At 47.0% G+C, this 26597-nt stretch overlaps 1 protein-coding gene across 4 annotated transcripts in view; it reads left to right on the top strand.

Annotated features, from left to right (window-relative positions):
• Positions 1–26597, top strand: part of TECPR1 (tectonin beta-propeller repeat containing 1) — a 304477-nt gene that overhangs the window by 167853 nt on the left and 110027 nt on the right. For all 4 annotated transcript variants that reach the window (XM_063934496.1, XM_063934495.1, XM_063934497.1 and 1 more), the window contains exons 16-18: positions 12329–12431; positions 25393–25489; positions 25998–26077. In XM_063934496.1, the coding sequence (XP_063790566.1) occupies positions 12329–12431; positions 25393–25489; positions 25998–26077 (280 nt within the window). The remainder of the gene's footprint in view (positions 1–12328; positions 12432–25392; positions 25490–25997; positions 26078–26597) is intronic.

The raw sequence follows: 26597 nt of genomic DNA, 5'->3' as shown, positions 1-26597 counted from the left end.
CTGCGAGACTTGTATATAGTTTTGCTTACATAAGGGTTATGTTATAGTTCCATCAGGTTGGACTGATGCTACGTTATTTTTTCATACTGTTAACTGTTTGATTGATACACAAGTTATACGGTGTGATTGGTGTGGCTGGTATGAATCTTGCCCTTGGATTAACAAAAATCCTTTCCTCGTACTGTCCATCTCCTCTGGGCACAGTTTCTCTAACTGAGGTCTAGAGGAGGGGCATAGAGGGAGGAGCCAGTGCACACCCAGACCTAAAGTCTTTCTTAAAGTGCCCATGTCTCCTGCGGAGACCGTCTATCCCCATGGTCCTTACGGAGTCCCCAGCATCCTCTACGGACTACGAGAAAAAGATTTACCGGTAGGTTTAAAATCTTATTTTTTTGTGCTCTTTTCAACATCCTTAATAGAATTACACATTGGATGGTTCCAGGGGTGCCTATAACAAACAGGATGTGACATAAGAGGGTAAATGTATGAAGCAGTGATAAGAGTGGAGAAGTGTGCCAGTGGAGAAGTTGCCCATGGCAACCTCTTTCACAACATCAGACTGTAACAGAAAGGGAACTGACAAATATAACTATGAGGCTCACTTCAACATGTGGTGTAATAACAAGAGTGTTACACAGAATAGCATTGTATGCACAGACATTTCATAGATGGTTTTATCTTTATAAATGCTGGAAATATAATTGTTATTTCTCTTACGTCGTAGAAGGTACTGGGGATCCATTTAGTACCATGGGGTATAGACAGGTCCACTAGGAACCATGGGCACTTTAAGAATTTGATAGTGTGCGCTGGCTCCTCCCTCTATGCCCCTCCTACCAGACTCAGTTTAGAAAATGTGCCCGGAGGAGCCGGACACGCTTATGGAAAGCTCCTGAAGAGTTTTCTGCATTTATTTTTCTGTTATTTTCAGGCAGGTCTGAATGGCACCAGCCTGCCTGCTTCGTGGGACTTAGGAAGGGGGGGGAGACGGCCCAACCTCTTGAAGGGTTATTGGTCCTGTTCCCCCTGACAGGACACTAGCTCCTGAGGGAACTATTCGCAAGCCCACCACGGCGAGCGTTTATTCCCGCAGCACGCCGCCATCCCTAACAGAGCCAGAAGAATGAAGAGTGGTGAGTATTAAGCCAGCGTCCCGGTTAGATGGTCGCCGGCCATTATGGCGGCATGAGGGTACGGAAACGCACGGCTTCTAAGTGGGGTGGCTGGGTCTCCAGACTCAGTACACAGTGCGGATGTACCGCTTCTGAGGGAGTGAACTGAGTCTAAGTACACTACGGGTGTACACGGTACCCAGACTAGCATTACAGACTTATATGGCGGCTGACTCCATTTTAAGCACTAAAATTACCCCAGCCAGTATAAAAAAGCGGGAAGACCGCGCGCTATTGAAGGGGTGGGGCTCCACTATGAGCAGATCCAGCAGCTCGCCAACGCCATTTTTCCTCTGCTGTGGACACAGACGCTGATTAACAGGGATGCGCAGCTCCTCCGGAGAGACTCCAGATTACCTCAGCGGTACCAGGGGGTCATAGCAGGGGGGGAGCGCTTACTAGTGTACTAAGTCCCCAATCTGGGTACTTAGTCTACAACCAGTCTAAGCTTGGCATTTTGTTGGTTAATTGTGCATTTAACCTTTTTGTGTGTGTGTGTGTGTGTGTGTGTGTGTGTGTGTGTGTGTGTGTGTGTGTGTGTGTGTGTGTGTGTGTGCTTTCACAGTATGTCAGACGAAGAGTGTTTCATGTAAGGCACAGTGTTCCTCTTCCCCCGGGGGTTCACTGCAGTGTACTCAGTGCAGTGCATCCTCCCAGGCTAGCGGGGCAGAGCCAGCTTGGCTGCATTACATTAGGGGAATGATTTCCAATATTTCTCTGACGTCCTAGTGGATGCTGGGGACTCCGTCAGGACCATGGGGATAGCGGCTCCGCAGGAGACAGGGCACAAAAGTAAAAGCTTTAGGATCAGGTGGTGTGCACTGGCTCCTCCCCCTATGACCCTCCTCCAAGCCTCAGTTAGATTTTTGTGCCCGGCCGAGAAGGGTGCAATCTAGGTGGCTCTCCTAAAGAGCTGCTTAGAGTAAAAGTTTTGTTAGGTTTTTTATTTTCAGTGAGTCCTGCTGGCAACAGGCTCACTGCATCGAGGGACTTAGGGGAGAGAAGTGAACTCACCTGCGTGCAGGATGGATTGGCTTCTTAGGCTACTGGACACCATTAGCTCCAGAGGGAGTCGGAACACAGGTCTCACCCTGGGGTTCGTCCCGGAGCCGCGCCGCCGACCCCCTTGCAGATGCCGAAAAGTGAAGAGGTCCAGAAACCGGCAGCAGAAGACTTTTCAGTCTTCATAAGGTAGCGCACAGCACTGCAGCTGTGCGCCATTGTTGTCAGCACACTTCATAGCAGCGGTCACTGAGGGTGCAGGGCGCTGGGGGGGGCGCCCTGGGCAGCAATGATAGTACCTTATTCTGGCTAAAAATACATCACATATAGCCCCTGGGGGCTATATGGATGTATTTAACCCCTGCCAGGTCTCAGAAAAACGGGAGAAGAAGCCCGCCGAAAAGGGGGCGGGGCCTATTCTCCTCAGCACACAGCGCCATTTTCCCTCACAGAAATGCTGGTGGGAAGGCTCCCAGGCTCTCCCCTGCACTGCACTACAGAAACAGGGTTAAAACAGAGAGGGGGGGCACTTATTTGGCGATATGACTATATATATTAAAATGCTATAAGGGAAAAACACTTATATAAAGGTTGTCCCTGTATAATTATAGCGTTTTTGGTGTGTGCTGGCAAACTCTCCCTCTGTCTCCCCAAAGGGCTAGTGGGGTCCTGTCCTCTATCAGAGCATTCCCTGTGTGTGTGCTGTGTGTCGGTACGTGTGTGTCGACATGTATGAGGACGATGTTGGTGAGGAGGCGGAGCAATTGCCTGTAATGGTGATGTCACTCTCTAGGGAGTCGACACCGGAATGGATGGCTTATTTAAGGAATTACGTGATAATGTCAACACGCTGCAAGGTCGGTTGACGACATGAGACGGCCGGCAAACCAATTAGTACCTGTCCAGGCGTCTCGAACACCGTCAGGGGCGTTAAAACGTCCTTTTACCTCAGTCGGTCGACACGGACACTGACTCCAGTGTCGACGGTGAAGAAACAAACGTATTTTCCTTTAGGGCCACACGTTACTTGTTAAGGGCAATGAAGGAGGTGTTACATATTTCTGATACTACAAGTACCACAAAAAAGGGTATTATGTGGAGTGTGAAAAAACTACCTGTAGTTTTTCCTGAATCAGATAAATTAAATGAAGTGTGTGATGATGCGTGGGTTTCCCCCGATAGAAAATTATTGGCGGTATACCCTTTCCCGCCAGAAGTTAGGGCGCGTTGGGAAACACCCCTTAGGGTGGATAAGGCGCTCACACGCTTATCAAAACAAGTGGCGGTACCGTCTCCAGATAGGGCCGCCCTCAAGGAGCCAGCTGATAGGAGGCTGGAAAATATCCTAAAAAGTATATACACACATACTGGTGTTATACTGCGACCAGCGATCGCCTCAGCCTGGATGTGCAGCGCTGGGGTGGCTTGGTCGGATTCCCTGACTGAAAATACTGATACCCTTGACAGGGACAGTATTTTATTGACTATAGAGCATTTAAAGGATGCATTTCTATATATGCGAGATGCACAGAGGGATATTTGCACTCTGGCATCAAGAGTAAGTGCGATGTCCATATCTGCCAGAAGTTGTTTATGGACACGACAGTGGTCAGGTGATGCAGATTCCAAACGGCACATGGAAGTATTGCCGTATAAAGGAGAAAAAGACAACGTCTTTTCAGCCTCAGTCCTTTCGTCCCCATAAGGGCAAGCGGGGAAAAGGCCAGTCATATCTGCCATGGGATAGAGGAAAGGGAAGAAGACTGCAGCAGGCAGCCCATGCCCAGAAACAGAAGCCCTCCACCGCTTCTGCCAAGTCCTCAGCATGACGCTGGGGCCGTACAAGCGGACTCAGGTGCGGTGGGGGGGGTCGTCTCAAGAGTTTCAGCACGCAGTGGGCTCACTCGCAAGTGGACCCCTGGATCCTACAAGTAGTATCCCAGGGGTACAGATTGGAAATTCGAGACGTCTCCCCCTCGCAGGTTCCTGAAGTCTGCTTTACCAACGTCTCCCTCCGACAGGGAGGCAGTAGTGGAAACAATTCACAAGCTGTATTCCCAGCAGGTGATAATCAAAGTACCCCTCCTACAACAAGGAAAGGGGTATTATTCCACACTATATTGTGGTACTGAAGCCAGACGGCTCGGTGAGACCTATTCTAAATCTGAAATAGTTGAACACTTACATACAAGGGTTCAAATCAAGATGGAGTCACTCAGAGCAGTGATAGCGAACCAGGAAGAAGGGGACTATATGGTGTCCCGGGACATCAGGGATGCTTACCTCCATGTCCCAATTTGCCCTTCTCACCAAGGGTACCTCAGGTTCGTGGTACAGAACTGTCACTATCAGTTTCAGACGCTGCCGGTTGGATTGTCCACGGCACCCCGGGTCCTTACCAAGGTAATGGCCGAAATGATGATTCTTCTTCAAAGAAAATGGACGATCTCCTGATAGGGGCAAGGTCCAGAGAACAGTTGGAGGTTGGAGTAGCACTATCTCAAGTAGTTCTACGACAGCACGGGTGGATTCTAAATATTCCAAAACCGCAGCTGTTTCCGACGACACGTCTGCTGTTCCTAGGGATGATTCTGGACACAGTCCAGAAAAAGGTGTTTCTCCCGGAGAAGAAAGCCAGGGAGTTATCCGAGCTAGTCAGGAACCTCCTAAAACCAGGAAAAGTGTCAGTGCATCATTGCACAAGGGTCCTGGGAAAAATGGTGGCTTCTTACGAAGCGATTCCATTCGGTAGATTTCACGCAAGAACTTTTCAGTGGGATCTGCTGGAAAAATGGTCCGGATCGCATCTTCAGATGCATCAGCGGATAACCCTGTCTCCAAGGACAAGGGTGTTTCTTCTACGGTGGCTGCAGAGTGCTCATCTACTAAAGGGCCGCAGATTCGGCATTCAGGACTGAGTCCTGGTGACCACTTATGCCAGCCTGAGAGGCTGGGGAGCAGTCACACAGGGAAAAAATTTCCAGGGAGTGTGATTAAGTCTGGAGACTTCTCTCCACATAAATATACTGGAGCTAAGGGCAATTTACAATGTTCTAAGCTTAGCAAGACCTCTGCTTCAAGGTCAGCCGGTATTGATCCAGTGGGACAACATCACGGCAGTCGCCCACGTAAACAGACAGGGCGGCACAAGAAGCAGGAGGGCAATGGCAGAAACTGCAAGGATTCTTCGCTGGGCGAAAAATCATGTGATAGCACTGTCAGCAGTGTTCATTCCGGGAGTGGACAACTGGGAAGCAGACTTCCTCAGCAGGCACGACCTCCACCCGGGAGAGTGGGGACTTCATCGGGAAGTATTCCACATGATTGGGAACCGTTGGGAAAGACCAAAGGTGGACATGATGGCGTCCCGCCTGAACAAAAAACTGGACAGGTATTGCGCCAGGTCAAGAGACCCTCAAGCAATATCTGTGGACGTTCTGGTAACACCGTGGGTGTACCAGTCGGTGTATGTGTTCCCTCCTCTGCTTCTCATAACCAAGGTACTGAGAATTATAAGACGTAGAGGAGTAAGAACTATACTTGTGGCTCCGGATTGGCCAAGAAGGACGTGGCACCCGGAACTTCAAGAAATGCTCACAGAGGACTCATGGCCTCTGCCGCTAAGAAGGGACTTGCTTCAGCAAGTACCAGGTCTGTTCCAAGACTTACCGCGGCTGCGTTTGACGGCATGGCGGTGGAACGCCAGATCCTAAGGGAAAAAGGCATTCCGGAAGAGGTCATTCCTACCCTGGTCAAAGCCAGGAAGGAGGTGACCGCAAAACATTATCACCACATGTGGCGAAAATATGTTGCGTGGTGTGAGGCCAGGAAGGCCCCACGAAGAAATTTCAACTCGGTCGATTCCTGCATTTCCTGCAAACAGGAGTGTCTATGGGCCTCAAATTGGGGTCCATTAAGGTTCAAATTTCGGCCCTGTCAATTTTCTTCCAGAAAGAATTGGCTTCAGTTCCTGAAGTCCAGAAGTTTGTCAAGGGAGTATTGCATATACAACCCCCTTTTTGTGCCTCCAGTGGCACTGTGGGATCTCAACGTAGTTCTGGGATTCCTCAAATCACATTTTAAACCGCTCAAATCTGTGGATTTGAAATATCTCACATGAAAAGTGACCATGCTGTTGGCCCTGGCCTCGGCCAGGCGAGTGTCAGAATTGGCGGCTTTGTCTCACAAAAGCCATATCTGATTGTCCATTCGGATAGGGCAGAGCTGCGGACTCGTCCCCAGTTTCTTCCTAAGGTGGTGTCAGCGTTTCACCTGAACCAGCTTATTGTGGTACCTGCGGCTACTAGGGACTTGGAGGACTCCAAGTTGCTAGATGTCGTCAGGGCCCTGAAAATATAGGTTTCCAGGACGGCTGGAGTCAGGAAAACTGACTCGCTGTTATCCTGTATGCACCCAACAAACTGGGTGCTCTTGCTTCTAAGCAGACGATTGCTCGTTGGATTTGTAGCACATTTCAACTTGCACATTCTGTGGCAGGCCTGCCACAGCCTAAATCTGTCAAGGCCCATTCCACAAGGAAGGTGGGCTCATCCTGGGCGGCTGCCCGAGGGGTCTCGGCATTACAACTCTGCCGAGCAGCTACGTGGTCGGGGGAGAACACGTTTGTAAAATTCTACAAATTTGATACCCTGGCTAAAGAGGACCTGGAGTTCTCTCATTCGGTGCTGCAGAGTCATCCGCACTCTCCCGCCCGTTTGGGAGCTTTGGTATAATCCCCATGGTCCTGACGGAGTCCCCAGCATCCACTAGGACGTCAGAGAAAATAAGATTTTACTTACGGATAAATCTATTTCTCGTAGTCCGTAGTGGATGCTGGGCGCCCATCCCAAGTGCGGATTGTCTGCAATACTTGTACATAGTTATTGTTACAAAAATCGGGTTATTATTGTTGTGAGCCATCTTTTCAGAGGCTCCGCTGTTATCATGCTGTTAACTGGGTTCAGATCACAGGTTGTACAGTGTGATTGGTGTGGCTGGTATGAGTCTTACCCGGGATTCAAAATCTTTCCTTATTGTGTACGCTCGTCCGGGCACAGTATCCTAACTGAGGCTTGGAGGAGGGTCATAGGGGGAGGAGCCAGTGCACACCACCTGATCCTAAAGCTTTTACTTTTGTGCCCTGTCTCCTGCGGAGCCGCTATCCCCATGGTCCTGACGGAGTCCCCAGCATCCACTACGGACTACGAGAAATAGATTTATCGGTAAGTAAAATCTTATTTTCTGCTAAATTGTCCCGCAATGAGAGAACAATCGATGACTGAGTTTATGACCAGAGACTCGGTACCCAAACCACTGTCTCTGTCCCCTGCCATTTGTCCGCAAAAACATCCTTTGGCCCATATCCTGCAGCCTGATAAGATAACAGAGGAGACTGAGGAATCTTATTTTAATATAAAAAAGAAATCCTCAGCCACTTTTCCTGTGTCAAAGGAACTAAATACCCTGTTTGAAGAACCGTGGGTTAATCCTGATAGGTAATGTCAAATCCATAAAAGGTTGATATCATCTTTTCCCTTTCCTCCTGAGGATAGGAAAAAATGGGAAAATCCACCGATAGTGGATGCATCAGTATCTAGGCTGTAACGGAAAATTGTATTGCATGTCCCGGGTGGAGCTAAAAAGACACAACTTAAATCCTAAAAGACACAGCTGATCGTAGAATTGAGAATACACTCAAATCTTTGTATACAGCTGCTGGGGTGGCCCAGAGACCCACTATAGCATGTGGGTGGATTATCGCCAAATGGTTGGGTAACCTAATTGAGGGGTTAGGTACCTTGCCTCAGGAGGAGATTATTTTACTCCTGTAACATATACAGGACTCTGCAAATTTTATGGTGGAAGCCATAAAAAAAATAGGATTGCTTAATGCACGCACCACTGCCATGGCAGTGTCAGCACGCAGAGGCTTATGGCTACGCCAGTGGATTGCTGACGCGGACTCCAGGAAAGGCGTGGAAGGCCTACCTTTCACAGGAGAAGCCTTATTTGGAGATGAGCTAGACAAATGGATCTCCAAAGTTACCGCGGGTAACTCCACGTATCTTCCTTCTGCAGCTCCCCCAGCCAGGAAGGCCTACTCAGGACCTAATCTACAGTACTTTCGGACTTCCAAGTTTAAGCGCAAAGCCAGATGTTCTTCTACAGCCACTAGAGGCGCTAGAGGTAAACCACGAAAACCAGCAACTGCCGGTTCACAGGAGCAGAGCTCAAGCTCTGCTTCCTCAAAGCCTTCAGCATGACGGTGGACCGCGATGCCTGGAAGACTTGCAGGTGGGAGCCCGACTAAAAATTTTCAATCACATCTGGACATGCCATGATCCCTGGGTCATAGGTCTTATTTCCCAGGGCTACAGACTGGAGTTTGAGGAGCTCCCACCTCACAGATTCTTCAAATCAGGCTTACCAGTTTCACAGGAAGAAGTATGTCCTTACACGACGCCATTCAAAAGCTGGTACAGACTCAGGTCATTGTTCCAGTTCCACCTCATCTGCAAAACAAGGGATATTATTCCAACTTGTTTGTAGTACCGAAACCTGACTGTTCGGTAAGACCGATTTTGAACCTCAAGTCGTTGAACCCATACTTACGAGTGTTCATATTCAAGATGGAGTCTCTGAGAGCGGTGATCTCAGGTCTGGAGGAGGGGGAATTCCTAGTATCCCAAGATATCAAGGAAGCGTACCTTCACATTCCGATCTGGCTGCCTCATCAGCCTTATCTACGGTTTGCACTTCAGGACTGTCACTACCAGTTCCAGGCCCTGCCATTTGGTCTCTCCACGACACCGAGAGTGTTCACCATGGTGATGGCAGAGATGATGTTTCTACTCCGCAAACAGGGAGTGAACATAATCCCATACCTGGACGATCTTCTGATAAAGGCACCGTCCAGGGAGCGGTTGTTGGACAGCATTGGCCTTTCAACCAGACTACTCCTGGATCACGGGTGGATTCGGAACTTACCAAAATCTCACCTGGAACCAACGCAGAGGCTTCCTTTCCTGGGAATGATACTGGACACAGAGTCTCAGAGAGTGTTCCTTCCCTTGGTGAAGGCTATGGTAATCCAGTCAATGGTTCAGGCTGTCCTGAAGCCAACCTGGATCTCGGTGCATCTGTGCATTCACCTTCTGGGGAAATGGTGGCCTCTTACGAGGCGCTTCAGTACGGAAAGGTTTCATGCGAGGCCCTTCCAGCTGGATCTGTTGGACAAATGGTCCGGATCGCATCTTCACATGCAACAGAGGATCTGTCTGTCGCCAAAAGCCAGAATCTCCCTTCTGTGGTGGCTACAGACTTCTCACCTCGTCGAGGGCCGGAGGATCGGGATTCAGAATTGGATTCAGCTAACCACAGACGCAAGCCTCAGAAGTTGGGGAGCAGTCACCCAGGCTGGTACAGTTTCAAGGAAGATGGTCAAGTCTGGAAGTCGTCCTTCCAATAAACATCTTGGAACTCAGGGCAATCTACAACGCCCTTCTGCAGGCCTCATCTCTACTTCGGAACCAGGCTTTCAAGTCCAGTCGGACAGTGTAACGGCGGTAACGTACATAAACCGACAGGGCTGAACAAAAAGCAGAGCAGCAGTGTCAGAAGTGTCAAGAATTCTCCTCTGAGCGGAAAAACACGACGTGGCATTGTCGGCAGTCTTCATTCTGGGAGTAGACAACTGGGAAGCAGACTTCCACAGCAGACACGACCTGCACCTGGGGGAGAGGGGCCTCCACCCGGAGGTGTTCCGGTTGTTGACACGTCGGTGGGGATATCCACAAATCGACATGATGGCCTCTCGACTCAACAAGAAGCTCGAGCGGTATTGTTCCAGGTCGAGAGACCCACAAGCAGTGGCGGTAGACGCTCTGACAACTCCATGGATCTACCAGCTAGTGTACGTGTTTCCTCCACTTCCTCTGATCCCAAGAATTTTAAAGAGAATAAAAAGGGAAAAGGTTCAAGCAATCCTCATTGCTCCGGACTGGCCTCGAAGGACCTGGTACACGGATCTCTTCGAGATGCTGATCGAAGATCCGTGGCCTCTACCTCTTTGCGAGGATCTTCTGCAACAGGGGCTGTTCGTCTATCAAGACTTACCGCGGCTACGTTTAACGGCATTGAAGTTGAACGGCTGATTCTAGCTAGAAGAGGGATTCCTGACAAGGTCATCCCGTCTATGATCCAAGCCAGGAAGGGGGTAACGTCTAAACATTACCACTGTATATGGAAGAAGTATGTCTCTTGGTGTGAGAGCAAACAATTTTCATCTGGGACGTCTCCTACTTTTTCTGCAGTTGGGAGTGGATGTGGGCTTACGCCTAGGCTCCATTAAAGTCCAAATTTCGGCCTTGTCTATTTACTTTCAAAAACAATTGGCTTCTCTCCCTGAGGTCCAGACGTTTTTCAAAGGTGTTCTGCACATCCAGCCTCCCTTTGTGCCTACCACGGCACCTTGGGATCTCAATATGGTGCTGCAGTTCCTCCAATCGGACTGGTTTGAACCGTTACAGGAGGCTGACGTAAAGTACCTTACGTGGAAGACCGTCACACTGTTGGCCTTGGTCTCAGCAAGACGTGTCAGAGCTAGGGGCGTTGTCTCACAAGAGTCCCTACTTAATTTTCCAAGAGGACAGAGCTGAACTCAGAACTCGTCAGCAATTTCTTCCTAAGGTGGTGTCCACTTTTCACATCAACCAGCTTATTGTGGTTCCGGCTGTGACGGACACCTCTGCTACTTCAAAGTCTTTGGATGTTGTGAGGGCTTTGAAGGTGTATGTAAAGAGAACAGCTCGTCACAGAAAATTCGACTCGCTGTTCGTTCTCTATGATCCCAATAAAATTGGGTGTCCTGCTTCAAAGCAGTCTTTTGCACGCTGGATCAGGATCACTATCTAGCATGCTTATTCCACAGCAGGATTGTCCGGTTCCAAAATTTGTACAAGCCCACTCTACTAGGTCGGTGGGTTCTTCTTGGGCGGCTGCCCAGGGTGTCTCGGCTTTACTGCTCTGCCGAGCAGCTACTTGGTCAGGTTCGAACACGTTTGCTAAGTTTTACAAGTTCGATAATTTGGCCTCTGAGGACCTTCAGTTTGGTCAAACAGTTCTGCAGGAACCTCAGCACTCTCCCACCCGGTTTGGGAGCTTTGGTACTTTCCCATGGTACTAAATGGATTCCCAGTATCCTCTAGGACGTAAGAGAAAATAGGGTTTTAATTACCTACCGGTAAATCCTTTTCTCGTAGTTCGTAGAGGATACTGGGCGCCCGGTGCTTCATTATTCCTGCACTGTTACTTGGTTAAGTATTCTGGTTTGTTCAGCTGTTGCTGTTCATGTTTCAAGTTTGGTTAGCCTGGCTTTACTATTGTTCTGTGTGCTGGTTCGTAATCTCACCACTTTCCTTATCTATCCTTCTCTCAAAGTATGTCCGTCTCCTCGGACGCAGTTTCCTAGACTGAATCTGGTAGGAGGGTCATAGAGGGAGGAGCCAAAGCACACTATCAAATTCTTAAAGTGCCACTCCTAGTGGACCCGTCTATACCCCATGGTACTAAATGGATTCTCAGTATCCTCTATGGACTACGAGAAAAGGATTTACCGGCAGGTAATTAAAATACTATTTTTTCAGACCAAACCTGTAAAATGGCAATAGACGCTGATTGGTTGGTACTTTATCTCTCTCCACTTTATCTCCCACCAAGCTTTGATACATTGCCCCCTCTATTTGGTTGCAAATTGGAACAAACGTACCATTTTTAGGGTACGCAGTGAACTGTAGGGTAGGAGCAATGGTAGATATGGTCGGCGCTGTAGATACATACTGCTTGACATTTAAATTCTGTATGAAATTATTTTTATTGAATTATTGATATAAAAAAAATATTAAATCATTACTTTTTATTTATTTATTATTAAACAATGATAAAAAATGACCTCCCAACCATCTGATGTTTTTTAAATGTGAACCAATGGCTGGACGCAAGCACATGTTTTGCATGCTACAGTGTATATGGACCGAGAATGCACCAGTACACTACCAACTGGTCACAGTGAATAGTTGCTTGACATGAAGTTGTATGGGTGGTAAGCCTTGGTGCGTTATTGCCAAAGTAAATGATTTATTTTCACTATTCCTCAGGGATGAACAGCAGCACGAATAACCTGTTTCAGCAGACCGACACAAAATGTGTGTATATCTATGAAAATCAGAGGTGGAATCCCGTCACAGGATATAGCGGCATGTATGTATTTCACTATGGCAGAGGCAATCTGTTACTACTTTGTGTTGATCTCATACAGTAAGCTGAATAGTGTATCAAAGTTTACAGATGTGCCCTCTTGCTGCTGGCGCACTAAACAGCCCTTGAAGTCGCTCCATGCCGTGACGGGACTCGGTATCGCAGAGTGTCTTTTTTTCCCTTTTTTTTTTCAGCGAAAATACTGTAATAGGACGCACTCTCTATCTGCTCTATCTGCATCCAAAATGCCACGTTACAGTGTTTTCCATGAACACATTGTAGCATAGCATTTTGTATGCAAATACAGTCCCAGTCACACACACAATATAGGTATGCCGCATATCATTTTAATCAGCAGAAGCTGCTTGTGCGTCAATTACATTACTTTGAGTCTAAGCCGCATTTTCACTAAAAACAAAACAAAAAAAAGACGCTCGGTGCTACCGAGTAACACAGCACTCACGCTTTATGTGTAATGCGTCTTGTAGCGCATGGAGCAAAGACGTAAAAGGACACATCTGTATATATTTCTTTTATTTATTTTTTAGTTCATAGAGATCCATTTTTATACCCCGATCAGACTAGGGTATGTTTACTAAAGTGTGAGTTTTTTAGAAGTGGAGATGTTGCCTATAGCAACCAATAAGATTCCACTTAACATGTACCAAGCTGAAGATAATAGCTAGAATCTGATTGGTTGCTATGGGCAACATCTCCACTTCTAAAAAAAACTCACACCTTAGTAAGTATACCCCTCAATGTGTATAATAGATGATTTAACAGAACACTAATGGAGATAAAGCTCTTTAAACCAAATTAAACGTATGTTTTAAAGAATGGCAAGTGATATTGTAAGTATTGTACATATTATGGGCAGTTTAAATGCTCTAGATGGACCACTCGAAATGTCAGATTCCCTCCATTTCATGGTGTGATAATTATTACATAAGTAACTAAGTATAACAATTGCTGTGTAATGCTAGTTTTCAGCTTATTTCCTAGGTGCACAAAAAGTTTTGAGAGCTAGGTGGCAGCAGTGACAGTGAAATATCTAAAGTTTTTGTAATCCTACCACTTACACGTGTACAGCCTTACTGTACTTACATATGCATACTACTTATTGCACTGGTATGCCCCCAATTTACCTCTGCGGGGTCACTGTACATGGAACTCTTAAACAGTATAACATAGTTACATTTTGCCCTTTCTACTAATTTTAACAAATATTTTTGGAAATTGGGTCCATTAATCCGTTTCCCTGGCTGTTCTTCCTGACTAAGGAGCTGATGCAGAGTTAAACACATCTATTTGTGGAGCTTGTCTTGAGTGATATCACATCTGTGTATTCTCTGGAACTAAGAGTACACAACTAAGGCAACGCAGAGTCATACACAGGTTATTTAGAGTTGTGCGTACACGTAAATAACCCTGTTTTCAGATGGATCTTTTGCTGCATGCATACGACTGATGCAAGGGTGAGGGCGGCTATGAAAGAATACGGGAGGTCCAGCCGCAGAGATGCATACTGTGCAAGCAAATGTGCATTTTGATTTCCATGCTCACAGTGTGGAACCATTTACATTTCTGTGCATACAATGAGGGATCATTTACATTTCCGTTCACACAGGGAAGGATCATTAATATTTACGCACATGCAATACGGGATAATTTCTAGTTCCGCGCACGCAATGCGGGACCAGTTAAATTTCCATACACACAATGCGGGATCATTTACAATTCCGTGCATGCAATGCGGAATCACTCAATTTCCGTGCACTCAGTGTGGGATCGTTTACAGCTTAACTCTACTTCAGCCCCCTAATCAGAACAGGTTCAGAATGTTTTACCGACGGTTGGAATACTGGGCGTCAATATACAGACAATAGCATCCAGGCCGTCAGTATGCCGGCAGCTTGATAAGCGCAAAGAGTCCCCTTACAGGGATGCTGCGCTCGCCACGCTGCGGGCTCGGTGGCTCGCTGTGCTCACCACAGGTTCTATTCCCCCTCTATGGGTGTCGTGGACCCCCACGAGTGGGAATAGGCTCTATGTGCCGGGATTCCGGCTGTCTGTATTATCAGCTTTCAGGATCCCAACTGCCGGCAATTTAACAGCATCCCATCAGAACACAATGCACCAGTGATTCTCAACCTGGAGTACTTACTGTGACATTCAGGGGCACTTGAAAAACATAGTACAGGTTGAGTATCCCAAATCCAAATATTCTGAAATACAGAATATTCCGAAATACGGACTTTTTTGAGTGAGAGTGAGATAGTGAAATCTTTGTTTTCTGTGGCTCAATGTACTCAAACTTTGTTTAATACACAAAGTTATTAAAAATATTGTACTAAATGACCTTCAGGCTGTGTGTATAAGTTGTATATAAAACATAAATACATTCTGTGCTTAGCCTTGGGTCCCATCGCCATGATATCTCATTATGGTATGCAATTATTCCAAAATACGGAAAAATCCAATATCCAAAATACCTCTGGTCCCAAGCGTTTTGGATAAGGGATACTCAACCTGTAGTATTTACCTGGGAAATGGGGGGTTTGGGGGAAACAGTCAACCAGCACAGCAATTTACATCAAAATCATTTGGAAAAAAGTAATAGAACAATCCGCATCAAAAGGCCATCAGAAAAACTTTAAGTATATCACATAAAACAGGTGGAAGTGCACCCTGAGAGTAAAATTAGTATCCTCAGATAAAGAAGGAAAGTAACTCTCTTATTTGGTGCACTCGGTCTATGAAATACTTGAATTAATTAAAACGTAACTTTTATTAAGTATTAAATAAAATAAGATAAATGTGATCATCATAAATTTCACTTACAGTAAAACTGGAATAGAAAAACTTACATATTGGCAAAAATATCAGAGATGGTGACAAGGAATTAGAGTTTAATGACTCAATTCAGTCATATAGGCAGCCCTATGTATATAAATTCACAATTTAATGTTATACGATGTTCGGAACCTGAAATATAATTAACAAATTGCAGTGTGCTTCCGTCTGAAAAAACTCATCAATTGTCGGTCAAACTGACATTAATTTAGAATGAATTGGCATTTGCAGTCAAACACTTGACAGAGCAGCAGCTGCCTTACAGAACTCAAACACCGTGAGATTTTTTTGTCCCTCACTCCTGAGTGTACCTACGAATGGTATATTACAGTAGATTGATATTATATCAAAACCACTTACTGTACAATTTATGTAAACGTTGTATCAAGTACTGTGTACTGTTGTATCAAGTAACGTATTTAGGATTCTGCACTCAGAGCAGCCGACTCGCATAGCCACAATAGGATAACATTGTATCCACCAATATGGCTTGTTTATTGGATAACTGAATTGTTTCTTCCCTCTTTTTCTCGTCACAATCTTTCCAAAGCAGCATTGTTTCACGTCACACATTTGACACATTATCAGTCATTCAGGAACGTATTATCACTTGCTGTCATACATAACAATTTTGTTAACTTTGTATACAGATATGTTTGACTGCAAATACCAATTCATTTATTGTGTCTGTGCACTTGATTGGTCTAAATTAGTGTCAGTTTCACTAACAATTGATTAAATTTTTCAGACGGAAGCACACTGAAATTTGTTAATTATATTTCTCTAACATCCATAAGGGATATTGGGGAATCTAGTACGATGGGACATAGACGGGGTCCAAAGGAGCCAGTGCACATTAAATTTCTTAAATTTTGCGTGCTGGCTCCTCCCCTTTATGCCCCCTCCCACAGGCAGTTTAGAAAGAACGTGCCCTCAGGAGAGGATGCACATCTCTGAGCTCCAAAGAGTTTTCTTCAATTTCTTTTTCATGTTTGTTATTTTCGGTATGCTGTTTGGGCAACAGCATACCTGCACCGTGGGAGTTGGGGAAGGGGGGGGGGGGGATCACCGGCCTTACAGAGGTGCAGAGCCGCCTCCCCGCTGCCGGACCACCGTCTTGAGTGGTTGTTGTTCAGCGGGGCACTGCGCCTTGGCTGCCGCAGCAGGCCGCATTCCCCTGACGCTACCTGAAGGTGACATTTGTGGTGAGTACAAACCGGGGGCCCCACTAGGATGGTCCCCCGGTTCGCTGTGCGGCTACCCACGGGCGTGGCGTACGGGACCCTCCCGGGGGGGTCCCACTAAGATTCCCCGTGTAGACTGGCACAAAACCGCTTAGACTTGCACTTTTTGTGATGTTTTTAAGCTGTAAGGAGACTTTGCCAGTATAATATATCACTGTAGCTCCGGCACCATTGAAGGGGGCGTAGCTACCTCAGAGCGGGACCAGAGGCATTTTGGCACCTTCCTCTACTTATTGCAGCCATCCACAGCACACACAGTGCTTGCTGACTCCTCAGCCACACTGGATATCTGGTACAGGGTGTAGCAAAGGGGGAGAGCCGCTATTGTACATTATCTGGGTCCTCTATGGGACAGAATTTTTGGTGTTTACTGTGATATAGTTCCTGACAGCCTCATTGGGGCTGTGCAGCTCAGGGTGTGCTGGTGTCCTTCTCTCTGTTTGTCTCCTCTCACATACAGTAGGGCAAGCTTACAATATAACTGTCTGGGTGAATATGTATGTTATTGTGCTTACTGTGAAACATGGGTAACCACCAGCTATGTCACACCAGATTCTCTACATTATCATCTAATTCTATTTCATGTGAACAATGCAGCCAATCTTCATAAATCAGTGAAGGGGCTGGGGGAGAGGGTCCAAAGCCCCACTGGCTAGGGTCTCTTAAAACTATGAGGTCAGATACAGTACGTCATCCCAGCTCACTGCTAATGTGCAGAAAACGCAGATACTGCAACAATCTGTTGCAGATTTAGTTGCTAGGGCAGATGCGGCACAGCCCTCTTCCTCTCATGCAGGACCACAAAAGCGTGGTCTACCTGCTCTGCTCTCTGATACATTTGAGGATATACAGGAGGATGGGGAGACCCCATTAGTGGGAATCCCGATTCTGCTTAGGGTATTGAACCCCTATTTCTGGCTATACGGGACGTGTTAAAGCTCCCTCTAGAGGACGCTGCATCACAGCAGTTGTTTTTCTTTATACAAAACAAGCCTAATGTCACTTTCCCTGATTCTACAGCAGGCATGTCCAAACTGCGGCCCTCCAGCTGTTGAGAAACTACACCTCCCAGCATGCCCTGACACAGCTTTAGCATTCTCTGATAGCAAAACTGTGTCAGGGCATGCTGGGATATGTAGTTTCACAACAGCTGGAGGGACGGAGTTTGGACATGCCTGTTCTACAGAGTTAGATGACCTTTTCAAGTTGGCCTGGAAAAATCCAGACAAAAAATTCCAAGTGTCCAAAAAATGTTTGCGCACTTTCCCATTTGCTCCTGAAGGTAGGAAATTTGGTGAGGAACCCCCAGGGGTTGATGTCTCAGTCTATTGACTGTCCAAAAAGGCGGTGCTGCTTACCCCAGGCTCCTTTACCATGAAGGATCCTGGGGATATGAAAATAGACACTACACTCAAATCTATTTACAAGGCAGCAGGTGTATCACAAAGGCCAGTCATTGCGGGTTGCTGGATGACCCATGCTTTTCAACGAGGATGGGGAGCTGTCACCCAAGGGGCGCAGTTCCAGGACAGGTGGTCAGCCCACGAAAGCCTTCTTCTGATCAACATTCTGGAACTTCGGCCGATCTATAATGGTCTGCTTCAGGCCTCTCTTCTGCTCAAGGATCATGCAATCCAGGTGCAGTCGGACAACGCCATAGCAGTGGCGTACATCAATCGACAAGGAGGGACAAAAAGCAGAGTCTGCATGTGAGAGGTGTCAAATATACTCCTCTGGGCGGAAATAAATTAAAGAACAATGTCGGCAATCTTCATTCCGGGTGTGGACAACTGGTAAGCGGATTTCCAGAGTCGTCACGATCTCCACTCGGGGGAATGGAGACTCTACCAGCAGGTGTCCCAGCAGGTCATCAACCAGTGGGGCTGCCCGCAAATAGACATGATGGCTTCTCGTCTCAACAAGAAGCTTCAATGGTATTGCTCACGAACCAGGGACCCTCAGGCGAGGTCAGTAGACGCACTGACCTCGCCTTGCCCTTACCGGCTGGTCTACCGGTTTCCTCCAATTCAGTTGCTCCCAAGGATGCTCAAGCGCATCAGAGATCAGGGAGTCTAGTCAATTCTAATTGCCCCGGATTGGCCTCGGAGGGCGTGGTACGCGGATCTTCTGGACATGTCCGTCGAAGACCCTTGGCCTCTACCACTACGAAGAGATCTTCTTCAACAAGGACCGTTCGTCTACTCGGACTTACGGCGACTTCGTTTGACGGCATGGAGGTTGAGCGGATCATCCTAGCTCACAGGGGCCTTTCCAAGAAGGTTATTGCTACCATGTTTCAGGCCAGGAAACCTGTGATGTCAAAACACTATCATCATATCTGAAGGAGATATGTCTCTTGGTGCGAGGAACGCATGTATCCGCCTGCTGAGTTTCACGTGAGACGTTTCTTACGTTTCCTGCAAGCTAGTGTGGATAAGGGCTTACGTCTAGATTCCATTAAGGTCCAGATTTCAGCCCTCTCAATTTTCTTCCAGAAGAAATTGGCACTATTGCCAGAAGTTCAGGCCTTCTTGCAGGGGGTGCTTCACATTCAACCCCTTTTGTGCCGCCCACCCTGGGATTTGAATGTAGTGTTGGAATTTCTACAGTACTCCTGGTCTGAACCTCTGATGACGGTAGAAGACAAATACCTCACGTGAAAGACGGTGATGTTACTGGCCCTGGCTTCTGCTCTACGTGTCTCAGAATTAGGGGCCTTGTCGTGTAAAAGTCCATACTTGTTCTTTTATGAGAATAGAGCGGAGCTCCGGACTAGACAGCAGTTCCTGCCGAAGGTTGTCTCTGCGTTTCACTTCAATCAGCCTCTTGTGATTCCGTCCAGTTCAGGCGCTTCTGCTCCTCCGGAGGCATTGGATGCTGTGCGAGCCTTGAAGATCTATGGGGGTCATTTCTGAGTTTATCGCTCGCTAGCTAGTTTTAGCAACCGCGCAAACACCATGCCGCCGCCCACTGGGGAGTGTATTTTAGCTTAGCAGAAGTGCGAACGCATGTGTAGCCGAGCTCTACAAAAACAGTTTGTGTCGTTTTAGAGTAGCTCTGAACCTGCTCAGCGCTTGCGATCACTTCAGCCTATTCGTGTCCAGATTTGACGTCATACACCCGCCCAGCCACGCCTGCATTTTTTCAGACACGCCTGCGTTTTTACAAACACTCCATGAAAATGGTCAGTTGACACCCAGTAACGGGGCGTCCTGTCAATCTTCTCGCGGCCGTCAGTGCGAAGGAAAACTTTGCTAGAAACTGAGCACAACCACAAAGAGCTTTGTACCCGTTAGTCGCGCGTGCGCATTGCAGGGCATACGCATGCGCAGAAATGCCGGTTTTTCACCTGATTGCTGCACTGCGAAAATCGGTAGCGAGCGATCAATTCAGAATGACCCCCCTATGTCAAGAGAACGGCTCAGATCAGAAAGACGGATTCTTTGTTCATACATGCTCCTGAGGAAGCTGGATACCAGTGAAACGCGTTGAGCCTTTTATTATCCACATACCTGTTTATTGGAATCCATCATCACCACTGCTAGCATTTATTGGTCACACTCTACGCTTTTGGGACATCCACACTGCAGCATCCATCCTGTACACCAGATTCGTTAAAAGACCATCCCCTTCAACTGCTCTTTAGCTCTCATCTCTGCATCTGGATCACAGGTAACAGCTTCATGATTGCAAAACTATCGGACTATGGGGGTAATTCCAAGTTGATCGCAGCAGGATTTTTGATAGCAATTGGGCAAAACCATGTACACTGCAGGGGAGGCAGATATAACATGTGCAGAAAGAGTTAGATTTGGGTGGGTTATTTTATTTCTGTGCAGGGTAAATACTGGCTGCTTTATTTTTACACTGCAATTTAGATTGCAGATTGAACTCACCACACCCAAATCTAACTCTCTCTGCACATGTTATATCTGCCTCCCCTGCAGTGCACATGGTTTTGCCCAATTGCTATCAAAAATCCTGCTGCGATCAACTTGGAATTACCCAAGGGGCGCAGTTCCAGGACAGGTGGTCAGCCCACGAAAGCCTTCTTCTGATCAACATTCTGATCAACATTCTGGAACTTCGGCCGATCTATAATGGTCTGCTTCAGGCCTCTCTTCTGCTCAAGGATCATGCAATCCAGGTGCAGTCGGACAACGCCATAGCAGTGGCGTACATCAATCGACAAGGAGGGACAAAAAGCAGAGTCTGCATGTGAGAGGTGTCAAATATACTCCTCTGGGCGGAAATAAATTAAAGAACAATGTCGGCAATCTTCATTCCGGGTGTGGACAACTGGTAAGCGGATTTCCAGAGTCGTCACGATCTCCACTCGGGGGAATGGAGACTCTACCAGCAGGTGTCCCAGCAGGTCATCAACCAGTGGGGCTGCCCGCAAATAGACATGATGGCTTCTCGTCTCAACAAGAAGCTTCAATGGTATTGCTCACGAACCAGGGACCCTCAGGCGAGGTCAGTAGACGCACTGACCTCGCCTTGCCCTTACCGGCTGGTCTACCGGTTTCCTCCAATTCAGTTGCTCCCAAGGATGCTCAAGCGCATCAGAGATCAGGGAGTCTAGTCAATTCTAATTGCCCCGGATTGGCCTCGGAGGGCGTGGTACGCGGATCTTCTGGACATGTCCGTCGAAGACCCTTGGCCTCTACCACTACGAAGAGATCTTCTTCAACAAGGACCGTTCGTCTACTCGGACTTACGGCGACTTCGTTTGACGGCATGGAGGTTGAGCGGATCATCCTAGCTCACAGGGGCCTTTCCAAGAAGGTTATTGCTACCATGTTTCAGGCCAGGAAACCTGTGATGTCAAAACACTATCATCATATCTGAAGGAGATATGTCTCTTGGTGCGAGGAACGCATGTATCCGCCTGCTGAGTTTCACGTGAGACGTTTCTTACGTTTCCTGCAAGCTAGTGTGGATAAGGGCTTACGTCTAGATTCCATTAAGGTCCAGATTTCAGCCCTCTCAATTTTCTTCCAGAAGAAATTGGCACTATTGCCAGAAGTTCAGGCCTTCTTGCAGGGGGTGCTTCACATTCAACCCCTTTTGTGCCGCCCACCCTGGGATTTGAATGTAGTGTTGGAATTTCTACAGTACTCCTGGTCTGAACCTCTGATGACGGTAGAAGACAAATACCTCACGTGAAAGACGGTGATGTTACTGGCCCTGGCTTCTGCTCTACGTGTCTCAGAATTAGGGGCCTTGTCGTGTAAAAGTCCATACTTGTTCTTTTATGAGAATAGAGCGGAGCTCCGGACTAGACAGCAGTTCCTGCCGAAGGTTGTCTCTGCGTTTCACTTCAATCAGCCTCTTGTGATTCCGTCCAGTTCAGGCGCTTCTGCTCCTCCGGAGGCATTGGATGCTGTGCGAGCCTTGAAGATCTATGGGGGTCATTTCTGAGTTTATCGCTCGCTAGCTAGTTTTAGCAACCGCGCAAACACCATGCCGCCGCCCACTGGGGAGTGTATTTTAGCTTAGCAGAAGTGCGAACGCATGTGTAGCCGAGCTCTACAAAAACAGTTTGTGTCGTTTTAGAGTAGCTCTGAACCTGCTCAGCGCTTGCGATCACTTCAGCCTATTCGTGTCCAGATTTGACGTCATACACCCGCCCAGCCACGCCTGCGTTTTTTCAGACACGCCTGCGTTTTTACAAACACTCCATGAAAATGGTCAGTTGACACCCAGTAACGGGGCGTCCTGTCAATCTTCTCGCGGCCGTCAGTGCGAAGGAAAACTTTGCTAGAAACTGAGCACAACCACAAAGAGCTTTGTACCCGTTAGTCGCGCGTGCGCATTGCAGGGCATACGCATGCGCAGAAATGCCGGTTTTTCACCTGATTGCTGCACTGCGAAAATCGGTAGCGAGCGATCAATTCAGAATGACCCCCCTATGTCAAGAGAACGGCTCAGATCAGAAAGACGGATTCTTTGTTCATACATGCTCCTGAGGAAGCTGGATACCAGTGAAACGCGTTGAGCCTTTTATTATCCACATACCTGTTTATTGGAATCCATCATCACCACTGCTAGCATTTATTGGTCACACTCTACGCTTTTGGGACATCCACACTGCAGCATCCATCCTGTACACCAGATTCGTTAAAAGACCATCCCCTTCAACTGCTCTTTAGCTCTCATCTCTGCATCTGGATCACAGGTAACAGCTTCATGATTGCAAAACTATCGGACTATGGGGGTAATTCCAAGTTGATCGCAGCAGGATTTTTGATAGCAATTGGGCAAAACCATGTACACTGCAGGGGAGGCAGATATAACATGTGCAGAAAGAGTTAGATTTGGGTGGGTTATTTTATTTCTGTGCAGGGTAAATACTGGCTGCTTTATTTTTACACTGCAATTTAGATTGCAGATTGAACTCACCACACCCAAATCTAACTCTCTCTGCACATGTTATATCTGCCTCCCCTGCAGTGCACATGGTTTTGCCCAATTGCTATCAAAAATCCTGCTGCGATCAACTTGGAATTACCCCCTATGCTAATACAGCCGATTATTGATATCTATTCCAGTGACACTATCCCTATGTGAGTGAATCCTAGCCAGCATTGTGGAAATTCATCCATTGTGATACTATTGATCAATACAGGCAATATGTGGCTTTTTATTTACTTTTTAGTATGAATTTATATGTCTATGTAATAAATGTATAATCATTTTTTAACAAGCCGTATATATTAATTTATTTCATATATTTCTTGAGCAGCCAGCGCTGATTTACATCTTTCCTTTTTGTATCTATCTATTCTGGGGAATTTACCAGCCCCATACCAGCGGCTATTGAGAGCGCACCATAATATTTTGTTTGTAGTAGTTTCACTCAATCAGCCTATTGTGATTCCATCCAGTTCTGGCGCTTCTGCTCCTCCGGAGGCATTGGATGTTGTGCGAGCCTTGAAGATCTATGTCAAGTGAACGACTCGGATCAGAAAGACGGATTCTTTGTTCGTGCTCTATGATGCACAGAAAAAGTGTTGTCCTACTTCAAAGCAGTCCATTACACGTTGGATTAGGCTTACTGTCCAACAGGCCTATGTGTCTGCAGCATTACCTGTTCCTAAATCTCTGCAAGCCCACTCTACAAGATCGGTGGGTTCTTCCTTGGCGGCTGCAGTGGAGTATCGGCCTTTGCCGAGCTGCTACCTGGTCGGGGAAGAACACTTATGTGAAGTTCTACAAGTTTGATACCCTGGCCAAAGAGGATATCCAGTTTGGGCAGGTGGTTCTGCAGCAGTCTCCACGCGTTTCCGCCCGTTCTGGAAGTTTTGGGACGTCCTCATCGTACTAGATTCCCCAAGATCCCTTATGGATGCTAGAGAAAATAGGATTTTAATTATCTACCGGTAAATCCTTTTCTCATAGTCCATTAGGGATATTGGGCGCCCACCTCAGTGCGTTGACTTTTCTGCAGGTTCTTTTTTATATGGTTACCTGTTCAGCTGTTGCTGTTGTTCTTACCAGCCGTTGCTGGTTGTTATATGTTAGTGGTGTGCTGGTATGTAAATCTCACCACTCTTTGATATCATATTTCCTTCTCTCATATATGTCCTTTCTCCTTCGGGCACTATTTTACCTATAACTGCCTGTGGGAGGGGGCTTAGAGGGGAGGAGCCAGCACACCCAGTTGAAGAAATTTAAAGTACACTGGCCGCTTTGGACCCCGTCTATACCCCATCATACTAGATTCCCCAATATCCCTTATGGACTACGAGAAAAGGATTTACCGGTAGGTAATTAAGATCCTATTTTCAGGTTCTGGACATCGTATAACAACATTATATTGTAAATTTATATACATAGGGCTGCCTATATGATTGAATTGAGTCATTAAACTGTAATTCCTTGTCATTATCTGATATTTTCGCCAATATTAAAGTTTTTTATTTGCACTTAAACAAATATCTGCAGTGGTGGAGTGGGACATCCAGGGGATAATTAGGCACATAGGAAAAGCAGAGTTCTATGGATCTCTAGCCCCAGGACTTAGAGTAGGACCCTGATCACAAAATGAAAGTCTATCCTTGTAAAAATAAACATATGTGGACTGTAGGCACCAGAGCAGAAACAGTCCTGACCTAAGACTTCCTGAGTGCCGGATTCTTAGGACTGTGTGTGTGTGTGTGTGTGTGTGTGTGTGTGTGTGTGTGTGTGTTCATTTCAATAGCACACTTATCCTATGGATTCCCATATTAGCAGAAGGTCGTTAATCAGGCCTCCACAGCTGCCACTTTGTTTGTGACACGGAAACCGCCCCGAAGTGAGACCTGGGTAATACTTGGGTCTGAAGATGGAATGTAGTCATGATCGCTGCAGTCGGGACACCGGTGGTCAGCATACCGACGTTGGGATCCCATCCGCTAGAATGCCAGCAGGGGGCTGAGAGCTATTCTCACTCGTGCTTGTCCTTGACACCCAAAGAGTGGGAACAGATCCTGTGGCGAGCACAGCAAGCCAGCAGCATGGTGAGTGCTGCGGGCCCACAATGGGCTTTGTTGCGCTTGTCCCCCTGTCGGCATTCTGGCTGCCGAGATCCCGGTGTCGGCATGTTGACCACCAGGATCCTGCCCTCCGGTAACAGCGGCGTTCACAGACATAATGTTCGTACACACTGGCCGAAGGACCGTGATATATATATATCGGCCAGTGTGTACGCACCATTAGAGACTGGAAGTATAGTGTGCACAGGAATAAATAGCACATCCTCCACTAATCACAGCCTTACTTCCAAAAACTTCATTCTGTTGCTTTTTCTGTAAAGTTCTTTAGTTTTGATGGCCCTCAAATCCATCCTGTCACCGTGTATTCATGATGCTCTTACTTTCCAGTGGGCTGCTTACAGACAGATACATGTGGAGCGATTCCACCGGATTGCAGGAATGTACCAAAACTGGCACAAAACCTCCCTCCCCACAGTGGTCATGGGTAAGTCACTCTTCGCTGACAACTGTATTTAATGGTGAAGACTGAAGTACCAGTGGAAAACAGGTTAATCAGTGTTTGTTTAGAAGGGTAAATTGCAGCCATGGTACTGCTATAAATTAAGGTGAATGTTTGCCTTCCGAAACCATTTATAAGAGCACATAAGAGTGTGTAAATATGAACACCTTTTTGGCAGCTTTTCACACAATTTTAATTATGCAACAAGGAGGCTCAGTGCGTAGGACGTCTTTGTGTTTGTTTTATTCTCACGTTACTAAGTACTGCACTATATTATATTCTAAATGCCACTGGTGTCCTTAGTAGGCATGTATATATGTCGGTGAGTTTCCTTAACTATCCCCTCAAACATTCTCCTGTGCATTATACTGTACTTTGTTATGTGCTGTATGCATAGAAATCAGCCCTCTGCTCGCTTGATAGTGTCATCTGCAGGGTTAAGCAAACCTGGTCATCTCTGCTATATTGTGGACTAGCAAATCTTTCTCTGCAGGTTTCTGACTGGTATGTAGACTTTAATGTCTCTGGTGGAACCGATCGAGAAGGGTGGCAGTACGCTGCAGACTTCCCAGCGTGAGTAACTGCGCTCGGCTACTGCATTCATATTAGTAGAGTCATAGGGGATCATTCCGAGTTGATCGCTCGCTAGCAGTTTTTAGCAGCCGTGTAAACGCTAAGCCGCCGCCCTCTGGGAGTGTATCTTAGCTTAGCAGAAGTACGAACGAATGCATCGCAGAGCGGCTACAAAAAAATATTGTGCAGTTTCTGAGTAGCTTCAGACCTACTCAGCGCTTGTGATCACTTCAGACCATTCAGTTCTGGAGTTGACGTCACAAACACGACCCCTGCGTTCGCCCACCCACGCCTGCGTTTTTCCTGGCACGCCTGCGTTTTTTCGAGCACTCCCTGAAAACGGTCAGTTGACACCCAGAAACGCCCAATTCATGTCAATCACCCTGCGGCGGCCATTGCGACTGAAAAGCTTTGCTAGACCTTGTGTGAAATTACATCGGCCGTTGTGGAAAAGTATGGTGCACGTGCGCACTGCGCCGCATGCGCAGAAGTGCCGTTTTTTTACTTAATCGCAGCGCAG

This window comes from Pseudophryne corroboree, chromosome 7 (assembly GCF_028390025.1).
Source record: "Pseudophryne corroboree isolate aPseCor3 chromosome 7, aPseCor3.hap2, whole genome shotgun sequence".
NCBI lineage: Eukaryota > Metazoa > Chordata > Amphibia > Anura > Myobatrachidae > Pseudophryne > Pseudophryne corroboree.
The sequence above is the reverse complement of the archived record's forward strand: the minus strand, read 5'-3'. Positions and strand labels throughout refer to the sequence as shown.